Source organism: Ascaphus truei, chromosome 2, assembly GCF_040206685.1.
Source record: "Ascaphus truei isolate aAscTru1 chromosome 2, aAscTru1.hap1, whole genome shotgun sequence".
Classification (NCBI taxonomy): domain Eukaryota; kingdom Metazoa; phylum Chordata; class Amphibia; order Anura; family Ascaphidae; genus Ascaphus; species Ascaphus truei.
The window spans coordinates 470,061,879-470,073,805 of record NC_134484.1 but is presented as its reverse complement, the minus strand read 5'-3'; the positions used below and the strand labels follow the sequence as shown (position 1 = coordinate 470,073,805).

General features: G+C 44.4%; 1 protein-coding gene across 3 annotated transcripts in view; it reads right to left on the bottom strand.

Annotated features, from left to right (window-relative positions):
* Positions 1-2,742: 2,742 nt before the first annotated feature.
* The window catches only part of LOC142488366 (uncharacterized), a 32,559-nt gene continuing 23,374 nt past the window's right edge, over positions 2,743-11,927 (bottom strand). The window contains exons 2-5 of one of the 3 annotated variants that reach the window (XM_075588805.1): positions 9,162-9,294; positions 8,012-8,125; positions 7,680-7,790; positions 2,743-5,557 (exon numbers count right to left, since the gene is read on the bottom strand). In XM_075588805.1, coding sequence (XP_075444920.1) covers positions 4,419-5,557; positions 7,680-7,790; positions 8,012-8,027 — 1,266 coding nt within the window. In that variant the 5' untranslated portion in view covers positions 8,028-8,125; positions 9,162-9,294 and the 3' untranslated portion in view covers positions 2,743-4,418. The remainder of the gene's footprint in view (positions 5,558-7,679; positions 7,791-8,011; positions 8,126-9,161; positions 9,295-11,927) is intronic. The other 2 variants (XM_075588803.1, XM_075588806.1) reach the window with 2 other exon arrangements.

Sequence of the window (11,927 nt, the reverse complement as noted above, 5' to 3'; positions counted from 1 at the left end):
GGGTTTATGTTGTTTCAATGGAGGAAAATTGTACTTAAATCTGAGCAAAGAATTATGAAAATCAGATTTCAACAGAGGTGTGTTTTGGACCAAACACGTGATTTCTCATAATTACTATGCCAGTGACTGTAGAGGGAGAGGGGGGTTGTCCCGGTATTAAAGGGGTTGCACCCCATATGGCCACCCCGACCTCACCAGGGAGGCAAGGGGTTAAATGGACTGCGGTCCAGGAATGTGGCTTACACCTTGTCATGTCAGGAAACTGTATGTTCCCCTGTTCCCATGTTTCATTATAATCCTGTATTTTAATGTTTTAAAGTGCATTTCTTTATCTCCAGTTCTGGAGGTCGCAGAGAGTTGATATTTGGCCAATGTGTGGAGTCACTGTAGGCATTAAAAACTGGCAAATTTCGACCCACTGAGCCCACCAGAATGGAACTTATTAATATGTGTAGATATTAAAGTGTATATGTATGGTATTTTGGATCTGTTCTGAAAATGCAGACTCCATCTGCTATGCTAATAGGTCATGAAGGGCAGCTGGCTGATTGAGCCTAAGCACTGTGATCAAAAAGTTAACTGCCTGATTGTTTACACTAAGTACTAATCAACAGACCAAGTACTAATCAACAGACTCTGCCACTCTAATTGTTACCTGAGGGTGGAGAATCATCAAACTGGAGTGGTTTGTAAGTGTTATGTCTACACCTACAAACAATGCAGATACTTCATTTGGTAGACTGGTCGTTGCACCTGATTTAATTATGGGGCTACCCATAGAGTCCCAGTACACATGGGCTAATTAGCTGGGGGGCATGGGTTAATCTGTGTCTCCACGTTAGGGATTGGATACAGATAATTGTTCACCAATAGTCTGTATTCAATGTTAAGAATAGGGTTACACAGGAATATAAACTGTGTCAACCCTACAGTTTTTAGTTGTGCTTCTGATTCCACCTGGAATGTCACCGGATTGCTGGAGAATTGCTAGCTGATACTTCTCCATCCCCCAACCCTAAGTAAGTGTTACCTTCTTGCCTGTTAATTGTACTATATTGCTGTGTTCACCTTTTTTAAGGAATAAATTATATTTTATTATATCTAAGCCTCGTTCAGTTCAACCCAGATATTTGGTGTTCATTATATCTTGTCATAAGCTACCGTGACCTCTCTGGGAGAAAACCTATGACATATGGTAATGTATAGGGATTTCTATTTTATGTTTTATCCTGTTATTTTAAGAAACGGTCCTGCATTTACTGTAATTGTATGTTCTTGTAATCCTTTTCTGTAATCTAAGCATGATATATATTATATATATATTATATATATATATATATATATGAAAAAATCATCTCAGTTGGCACACTGTAAACATAGATAAAATGCTGATGCTTGCCCCATATGCACATGTAAAAATAGAATTTACCAGATTGGAGTCCGGAAAAAACGAGACAGCACACAGTCTTAGTGATTCCAATGCAGATGTAATCAAAGTAACATGGCACCACCTGGTGGTGCCATGTTACTTTGATTACATCTGCATTGGAATCACTAAGACTGTGTGCTGTCTCGTTTTTTCCGGACTCCAATCTGGTAAATTCTATTTTTATATATATATATATATATATATATATACACACACACACACACACACATTTTAGGCCTCGGCCATGTTACTTGCTTGCTGGCGGAAGCGCGCTGAGGCGCGCTCCCGCTCAGCACTGAGCCCCTACAGCCGCAATTAGAGCGGCTTTAGTAGGGGCTCACCTGCGCTTCCGCGCGCTTGCGGAAGCGCAGGTCTTGGGGGAATTTAAAATTCCCCCGCTTGCCGGCGAGACAGGCCGGTCACGTGAGCGGTTCGCCCAATGAGGGCGAACCAGCTCCGTGACGTCACTGGCCCGCCCCCGGCCAGTGACGCGCCCGCCCCTGGACCGCCCCCTGACGGCTGCTGAGAGCGCTTGCGGTAAGCAACCGCAAGGCCAGGGAAAGCACCCGCTTTCCCTGCGCCTCAGCACGCCAGCAGGGACCGTGGACTCGGCCTAATAAGTGATGCTTTGGGCTCTGAATTAACTTTTGCATGCTCTGGAGAGAATAGTTACATTTTCGGACACATTTTGCTACAACAGATGTGTGTGTTAAGTGCATAGTTTTTCTATAATAAACAGGGATCTGAGACCCTGGCAAATATTAATTGTACATCTTTTATTTGCATTTCTTGGGTGGTGGGAGCATATAGATATGATTGCAATTGAATAAGGGGTTAATATTAACTCATTGAAAGTACCATGCAGGGTGGAAAGGTAAGTTGGCTAGAGTAGCCGTGTGTATTAACCCTGATTACATATCTAAATCACGTGCCCAATTGTTTGCTCTTCGTGACAGATGGTATATGGGGACGGATAGAGGGGAGATATTGTTTGTTTGAGGGATCTTTGCGAAGGTGAAAATTGGGACAGCTTGCAAGCTGTTTATTAACCCTTGTCCCATATGCATGTCATGTGCTCACAGGTGTGCCATACGTGACAAACATACTTTAAACTTCTGGAAAAGTTTAGTCATACTTAGTGTAAGAAATCCAATTTAGCAATAATTATATTGTAATGAATGAATCTGTTATCAAAGGCAGAATGTTAAAGTACACAGTATAATAGTCAGGACTTTCTTCATATCTATATATTTGTCTGATATATATATATATATATATTTGTCTGATAATATATATATATATATATATATATCTGATTGTAGGTTCAGTTTATTGAACATTGGAGAATACATTTCCATATGTATTGAAGAATTACATAGAGGATACAATACAGTTGTTCCAATATTTCTGTAGATTTTGTTACATGTGAAGTATTCTAAGTAAAAGGTCAGATCTATTCTGACAGACAGAATTGACCCAAAAGGTCAATTCGTGGTCTAAAGTTGTTGGACAGCTGTAAGTCCTAACTGGGAAAAATGCTGCCATAAGACTTTTCATTTCAGTAAGTTTGAAACGACTTATATGTTCAGGGGTAGTTCATATGACATCAGTAATGTAGGTGAATACCATGTTGGGATATAACATTTTAAAGGTTAAAATGGCTGACTGGGTGGGTCTTTATGGATAAATACTGCAATGAGCTTAGGGAGTTTAAGAAGATAGGCCAGAGGAAGAAAGTCCAGGCCAGAGTGATGATATCATGAAGAGGAGAAAGAAATGTTAATACCTGGAGAGAATATCAAAGAAAGAAGGTTACTATGTGCAACTATTCTTAAGAATATCAATCTATTGGAAACATTATCATCATCATTCTTACTATTTTTGTATGTAAGTAATTATTCTCAAAATAAACGTTTTGTTTTTGTGTGCAAACTACAAGAATGCTGAATTCTGTTATGCTGACGTAAGTCTATAGAAAAAGCGAATTTAAGGACATTTAACACTTAGTATTGTTTCACATTGCGTAATATGGTTTCAGAGGAAGGGTCTGTGCTTAATTTGCTGCTACATTTATAAATCAGGAAAAAAAACTAACGGTAATTCAAATTATTGTATGAAGTATAAGGACAAAATCAACAAATATGCCATGTCACAGGAAACTATTTTTTCCTCTGTCCTACTGTTAATTCGATCACCGTCAGGAGTACAATTATCCTGAATAGGATATTAGGACTATACAGTAGGAAGTAGCAGTCTTCAAACATTGTCCGATGTCTATACGCAACATACCTTACATGTATTCTGTTTTGAACAATCCCATATAAAAGACAATTTAATATACTACTGTCCTTGCCAGCAACTGAGAAAACAGGAATTATTCTTGGACTACTGTAGTATGTATGTTAAACAGACCTTTGAGAAGTGCTGCCTTTTTAAACAAGGAAAACCATATCAGCCACCTCTGGCCATTCTTGGTTTATAGGTTGAATTCCTGTCTCAGCTCTTGGTTGTGGGAAACAGATTTCTCCCTCCAGGGTGATGATGAAAGAACTCGTTCCACAGAGTCAGCCACATTAGTTTCGTAGCACTGGTTTCCACATTGTACATGAGAACAAAGGCTACTTGCAAGTATTCATTTCTATGAACAGGTGGGTCTAGAGTCTCCCACCATGTGAGGTTTTCTCACACTTTGCCCAGGCAAAAGGCTTCTATTGCATGTGCATGTGCTGGTGTCGGAGGTTCAATCTTTTTATAAGCATTGCAAAACACTATACAAACAAAAGATTTCTCCCGTGTCTACATGCTGGTGCCTGGGCTTATGTACTGTTAGCTTTAACATAGTGTGCAGCTTTGCTGCTGGCTACTACCTATATGTGGCAATTCTGTGTTTCAAGAAGCATATCACGTGTATACTGTAAGCCACTGTTGGTCCAATTAAAATATTGTATTACCTATTTTTTCCCCACCGTATGGCTACAAATATTTTTGTTTACTTTGTACACACTGCAGCTTTCTTCACTTTGTGAACACTCTGGTGTGTTAGAAGGTTTACTTTCTGCGAAAAGGTTTTCCCACACTCTGTACATGCAAAAGGTCTCTCCCCTGTGTGAATCCGCTGGTGTCTGAGGAGATTCCCCCTATTGCTAAACTTTTTCTCACAGTCTGAACATGCAAAAGGTTTCTCCCCTGTGTGAATCCTCTGGTGTGTGAGGAGGGTGATCTTATGAGTAAAGCTTTTCCCACAATCTGCACATGCGAAAGGTTTTACCCCTCTGTGAATCTGCTGGTGTGTGAGGAGATGTCCCTTCTTACTGTATTGTTTCTCACACTCTGAACATGGAAAGGGCTTTTTTCCTGTATGGATGTACTGGTGAGCAAGAAGGCTGTGTTTCTGTGTGAATTTTTTCCCACACTCTATACAATTGAAAGGTTTCTCTCCTGCGTGAATCTGCTCGTGTGTCTGGAGATTCTTCCTTAGACTAAATTGTTTTCCACACTGTGAACAAGAAAAAGGTTTCTCCCCCGTGTGAATCCGCTGGTGTGCAAGGAGGTCCCTCTTCTGACTAAATTTTTTCCCACACTGTGAACAAGCAAATGACTTTGTCCCTGTGTGGACATTCTGATGGGAAATAAGATGATGCTTTAGTGTGAAGTTTTTCCCACACACTGTACATTCAAATGGTTTCTCCCCCGTGTGAATCCTCTGGTGTGAAAGGAGATTCCCCTTTTGAAAGAAACTTCGCTCACATTCTGTACAGGGGAAGAGTTTTTTCCCAGCGTGAATTCTCTGGTGTTTGCGGAGGCTTGACGCATCACTGAACTGCCTTTTACACTCTGAACAGGCAAAAGGTTTCTCCCCGGTGTGGACACGCAGGTGTGTGGTCAGGTCCCTGTGCCGCGAGAAGCTTTTCCCACACTCCCCACAGATAAAAAGCGGAGCACCCCGACTTTTAGTCTCGCTCTCATATCTTGTGCTTGACCCACCATCCCCATCACGTTGCACAGATTTTTTGGACGTGTCCAACATGCGGAAGGAATTGTTCCTTTTTGTCTGTTTTGGTTTGCGGGGAGTCAAACAATTTTTGGACATAGCAGAGCTCCACTTATGCTCCTCATTAAAGCAGGTTTCTAACAGAAAAAGACAGAAATGAAAAATAAACATTTTTTAATATTTGGCCGAATTTCCTTCAAACAACTTTAGGAAAATAAAACCAGTAACTTTCTCTTTCTTAGACAGTGGTTCTTCAATAGTGTTCCCTGGACCTGCTGTGCTTCCGGGTGACTTTGGTGGTTGTCTCTGGAGGCTCTGAAATTTGTTTCTGGTAGCTCTCATCTGAAGGTCGTGGTTTTGGCTCTCAAGGTCAGCAAATCAGTACTAAAGATCAAGTTGTAACATGCTGCTTTTCAGATACTGGTCCATTTATTTTGAGACATATGTATTTAGTATTTATTACTATATATATACTATACTATACTATATTGATGGTCCAATTATATATGGTGATCCACGAGGAAACATTTGAGTACTCCTGTTCTATCCTACCAGTAAATTATATTTTAAACAACCCAACCAGGCAGAAATATGTAATTAAAAAAAAAAAAAAAAAGGGTACAATCCTTCCTGGTATGAGTGAGCCAATCAAAGTAATATTTTTATGGGTTAAATCTATGCAAATTCAATTGCAGACTATAAGCATGTTAAACAGCTGTGCCAATGTTGCATTGTAAACATGGTAAGGTGAAACTTGGGAGGGTTAAACATCAACTTCCACACTAAAAGCTGTAATAAATGTAAAAGAAAACTAGTAGTGTATACAGTACATTTTTTTAGCTAAAATTGCTGCCTTCTGCACATCCTGGAACTGCACAACCCTTTCCCTCTTCACGTGATGATTTAAATGACAGCAGAGAGGGAAATGAGGTTTGTGTCGGTCCAGAAGAAACTGGTTCCAAGGGGAATTCACAATTTTCGAGCGGACATCTTATATCCAAGCGAGCCACCAACCTCTCTATCAATTGCTCACCTCTGCTCTAGGCTCTTTCTGGTTGTATAGTTCTGTATCGCCCACCCCAATTTATTATGTACCCCTTTTCATGTACATCCCCCACATCTTAGGATTTCTCTGGCTGCGTAGTTGTGTAACACAACTCTCTCCACCCGGGTCTCAGTTAGTGGGTGCCATTGTCTAGTTGTCTAACATTCTCGCTCACTCAAGACTATCTGTTGGTTTGGCTGTGTAGTTGTGAAACTGTGTAACCTCCTCTGCCTCCCAGGTTCTCAGTCATGTAATTGTATTCAAAGCTTCTGCTCCCCACCCCTGGCCCAGGACAGGTGTCAAGTCAAATTCCTACCACAGCAAATGTGACTTGCTGATGTCATTGATCATATCACTAATGGGCTTTGCGACATCACTCAGCCTGGGTTATATATAAGACACTGCATGCAGTGGACAATCACATACACTCACTCACTGACATTGGGTAAGTGTGTTTTACCGGAGCCTCTTGATCTGATTGTGTAGCTGTGTATCCCCGTCTCTTCCCCAGGTTCTCTCCAATTGTGTAGTTGTACGATTGTTTAAACACTCCCTTTCCCAGATTCACTCTAGTAGTGTAGTTTTGACTTGCTGATCTCACTGATCGGCACAATGACATCACCGAGTTTTGGGTATATAAGGCAGTGCCTTCACAGCCATATATGCACTGTCTGTGAGCAAATATACGTGTCTTACCCAAGGGACAGACGGACATCTGCATATTACCATTGGTGAATGAGAAAGGTGTACATGAAAGGGGTGAGAGTTTAATAAGCTGTTAAAAGGGCACAGTTTGTGACTAGATTATTTTGGTTATTTTAGAGAAATACTTTACACAGATTCCTAAGGGAGGTATAATTTAACAAACAGGACCACGGGAAAGATTGTACACATTCCAAATCATACACAGTCATTATAAGACGGTCGTCAGTGGACAATAAACGTTACCCGACAAGATGAGACCAGTCTCTACTTGATGGGGCACCAGACGTTGAGTCTGGGGTTAGCTGAAGTTTTATGAACGTTGTACCCCTGTGGATTCCTGGGACTTGTAGGACCAGAATCTCCATGCTTCAGTTGTCTTTTTTTCAGAACTTCATATTCACCCACCAGTACTACCGACTCATTATTAACCCTGAATATTTTCTAAAGGTGACCATGACTATTATAACAAGACAGTCTTGTGCTACACAAAAGGATTGTAGGATACTCACCATCGACAGTAAATGTAACAATTTCACTCTCTATTGTGGTAAGAGTCTCGGTGTCTGACTCTTCTTTTTCCGACTTAATCTCAAGCCTCTCGGGTACAACCACTGGAGAACCTGCCAACAAGAAAAGGAAAATCCATCAAGTAAAGCTGCAAACGAGGGCTCTCCTTGTGATCTCACCTCCCTCAGCTCTTACTTCATTCCATTGCAATAGCTGAATGTTTTATCCAATTAGAAAAAAAGAATCATTAGTTGTGTGTTTGATTCACAGAACTACAAAGGTAACTAGATATTCCCATCTTATGGATTTCAAAGCCAACAAAATATCTCCTCACTTAAGTGTGGGTCCATGCTGGTAGTGGGCAATGCTCCTCTGGAGGTGCTGAGATAGGAGGTTCAATGATCCATATATCAGCTCTGTCTGAGATCCATCAGAGGTAGGGTAGTGTCTACAGAAAACAAACACATGGTACGATACATTTTATTGGATCAACCAATAGTATACAGCAGGGCTGTCAAACATAAGGCCCGCAGACCATGATTGTTGATACTGGGACATAACGGGAGAGCTGGTGTGGGGGAGTGGCCTGTGCTGCCTCTTCCATGCTGCTCCCGCACCTGACTGCAGCAGGAAATCTCGCGAGGCTTTCTGGGTCAATAGAGAGCCCTGTTAGCCTGTGTGTGGGATCCTGTAGTGGTCAGCTGCGGTACAAGCATGGCAGTGGCAGCGGCACAGGCCCCTCCCCCACGCCAGCTCTCTCCTCCTGCTACCTCACCCAGTTCCGTGGATCTTGCTCACCCATAAAAAAAAACAATTGAGAGGGGGAGGGGGGATATAGGAGAGATATTGAGGTATTAAGAGTATGGAGGGGTGGAGTAAGTGTGTGTGGGGGGGAGGGGGACAGATATTGAAAGTGTGATGGAGGTATTAAGAGTATGAAGGTGTGGCTGAGTCCCCTGTGCAGCTGACCGCGCTCATGCTTGGAGAGCGGTGACGTCACCAACTCTCCAAGCATGAGTGCCGGGTGTCTGCGCTATTTCGCAAGCGCACGTGGGGGGGGGGGGCATTGCAGGTAAGCTGAGCGCAGTTAAAAGTCAGATTTTTTTGTTTACGCAAACACTAAGCGTGGGTGGCCGAACCAAAAAATCTACTCGCCACCTAGTCCCGCCCCCAACCCCGCCCATAGGCCGTCCACAACCCCGCTTTAAAAAAACAAAACATAAATTTAATAAATTCCTAGTAAGAACAACATTCGTTTTTGACAGGTTTATTTATTGTATTACATTATACTATAATTAGTCCTTGTTACGTGTGTGTGTGTGTGTGTGTGTGTGTGTGTGTGTGTGTGTGTGTGTGTGTGTGTATAAATGTCGTATCTAGAACAAAACCCAGATGTGAATGACTAGTTTCCTGAACCCCTTAACCAGTGTCTGGACGTCCCCGCTTCACAATTTCTAAAGTAACAATCCCGCCTGGGATCTTACCTGATCCGCAGTCCCTCAATGTCCAGGTACCCGCATTCCCCCAATGTTAAACATTGGAGGGGAGGCGTTCCTTACCTGTCTTCTGGGTTAGAGGGGATTCCGATGTCTTCCGTGTGAAGCTCGAGAGTTAGATCTAGAAGAAAGCAGTATAGGTTATTCCGGTGTATTATAGGGCAGTTAAGATATACAGGGTAAATAAGAGATCCAGAGCTAGAGTGTGAGAGAGACTGAGAGAGTGTGGGTGAGAGACACAGTGAGACTGAGAGAGTGTGGGTGAGAGAGACAGAGAGAGGGTGTGAGAGAGAGACAGAGAGAGGGTGTGAGAGAGAGACAGAGAGAGGATGTGAGAGAGAGACAGAGAGAGGGTGTGAGAGAGAGACAGAGAGAGGGTGTGAGAGAGAGACAGAGCGAGGGTGTGAGAGAGAGACAGAGAGAGGGTGTGAGAGAGAGACAGAGCGAGGGTGTGAGAGAGACAGAGAGAGGGTGTGAGAGAGAGACAGAGAGAGGGTGTGAGAGAGAGACAGAGAGAGGGGGAGAGACACAGAGAGAGGGGGAGAGACCCAGAGAGAGGGGGAGAGACCCAGAGAGAGGGTGAGAGACCCAGAGAGAGGGTGAGAGACCCAGAGAGAGGGTGAGAGACCCAGAGAGAGGGTGAGAGACACAGAGAGAGGGTGAGAGACACAGAGAGAGGGTGAGAGACACAGAGAGAGGGTGAGAGACACAGAGAGAGGGTGAGACACAGAGAGAGGGTGAGACAGAGAGAGAGAGGGTGAGACAGAGAGAGAGGGTGAGACAGAGAGAGAGGGTGAGACAGAGAGAGAGGGTGAGACAGAGAGAGAGGGTGAGACAGAGAGAGAGGGTGAGACAGAGAGAGAGGGTGAGACAGAGAGAGAGGGTGAGACAGAGAGAGAGGGTGAGACAGAGAGAGAGGGTGAGACAGAGAGAGAGGGTGAGACAGAGAGAGAGGGTGAGACAGAGAGAGAGGGTGAGACAGAGAGAGAGGGTGAGACAGAGAGAGAGAGGATGAGACAGAGAGAGAGGGGATGAGAGAGAGGGCGAGAGACAGAGAGGGTGATTGGGTGGGGGATTGGGGTCACTGACTGGGTGATTGGGTGGGGTGACTGACTGGGTGATTGGGTGGTGGGGTGGCGGGTGGTGGGGTGATTGGGTAGGTTGACAGGGTGGTGGGGTGATGGGGTGACTGGGTGGTGGGGTGGTGGGGTGACGGGGTGGCGGGGTGATAGGGTGACGGTGGTGGGGTGACAGGGTGACGGGGTGACGTGACGGGGTGACGTGACTGGGTGGTGGGGTAACTGAGTGCAACTTTATTTTCTTTGGGTTCACAAAATGTATTCTCATCAGATACTTATTGTGCTAATATGCACAGTGACCGCACATACAACGGGCACCTGTTAACCTGGGAGAGTTACTCTTAAACTGCAGAGTTTTGTCATGCAAGATATCAGGTAGTTCCCAAAGAGTTTGCCTGCAATGGAAACACTAAAAGTGGAAAAATATACTTAGTAATAATATCCGTCTGATAAGAAAAAGGAAGAGATTTTTTTTCCCCTTTAAGGATAGTTACATTTGTTTATACAGAGGTCCCGGTGCTGATCGATCGCAATATGGTTGAAAAAAAAAAAGCTAAGGCCACTTATAAAACCCTACAACGGACAGGTGCACAGGAAGGACCCTGCCATGTATGTGCTGTATGAAAAGGACAGGTTCACAGGAAGGGCCCTGCCATGTACGTGCTGTATGAAAAGGACAGGTTCACAGGAAGGGCCCTGCCATGTACGTGCTGTATGAAACAGACAGGTTCACAGGAAGGGCCCTGCCATGTATGTGCTGTATGAAACGGACAGGTGCACAGGAAGGGCCCTGCCATGTATGTGCTGTATGAAACGGACAGGTTCACAGGAAGGGCCCTGCCATGTACGTGCTGTATGAAACGGACAGGTTCACAGGAAGGGCCCTGCCATGTACGTGCTGCATGAAACAGACAGGTTCACAGGAAGGGCCCTGCCATGTACGTGCTGTATGAAACGGACAGGTTCACAGGAAGGGCCCTGCCATGTACGTGCTGTATGAAACGGACAGGTTCACAGGAAGGGCCCTGCCATGTATGTGCTGCATGAAACGGACAGGTGCACAGGAAGGGCCCTGCCATGTACGTGCTGTATGAAACGGACAGGTTCACAGGAAGGGCCCTGCCATGTACGTGCTGTATGAAACAGACAGGTTCACAGGAAGGGCCCTGCCATGTATGTGCTGCATGAAACAGACAGGTTCACAGGAAGGACCCTGCCATGTATGTGCTGCATGAAACAGACAGGTTCACAGGAAGGGCCCTGCCATGTACGTGCTGTATGAAACGGACAGGTTCACAGGAAGGGCCCTGCCATGTACGTGCTGCATGAAACGGACAGGTGCACAGGAAGGGCCCTGCCATTTACGTGCTGTATGAAACAGACAGGTTCACAGGAAGGGCCCTGCCATGTATGTGCTGCATGAAACAGACAGGTTCACAGGAAGGGCCCTGCCATGTACGTGCTGTATGAAACGGACAGGTTCACAGGAAGGGCCCTGCCATGTACGTGCTGCATGAAACGGACAGGTGCACAGGAAGGGCCCTGCCATGTACGTGCTGTATGAAACGGACAGGTTCACAGGAAGGGCCCTGCCATTTACGTGCTGTATGAAACAGACAGGTTCACAGGAAGGGCCCTGCCATGTACGTGCTGCATGAAACGGACAGGTTCACAG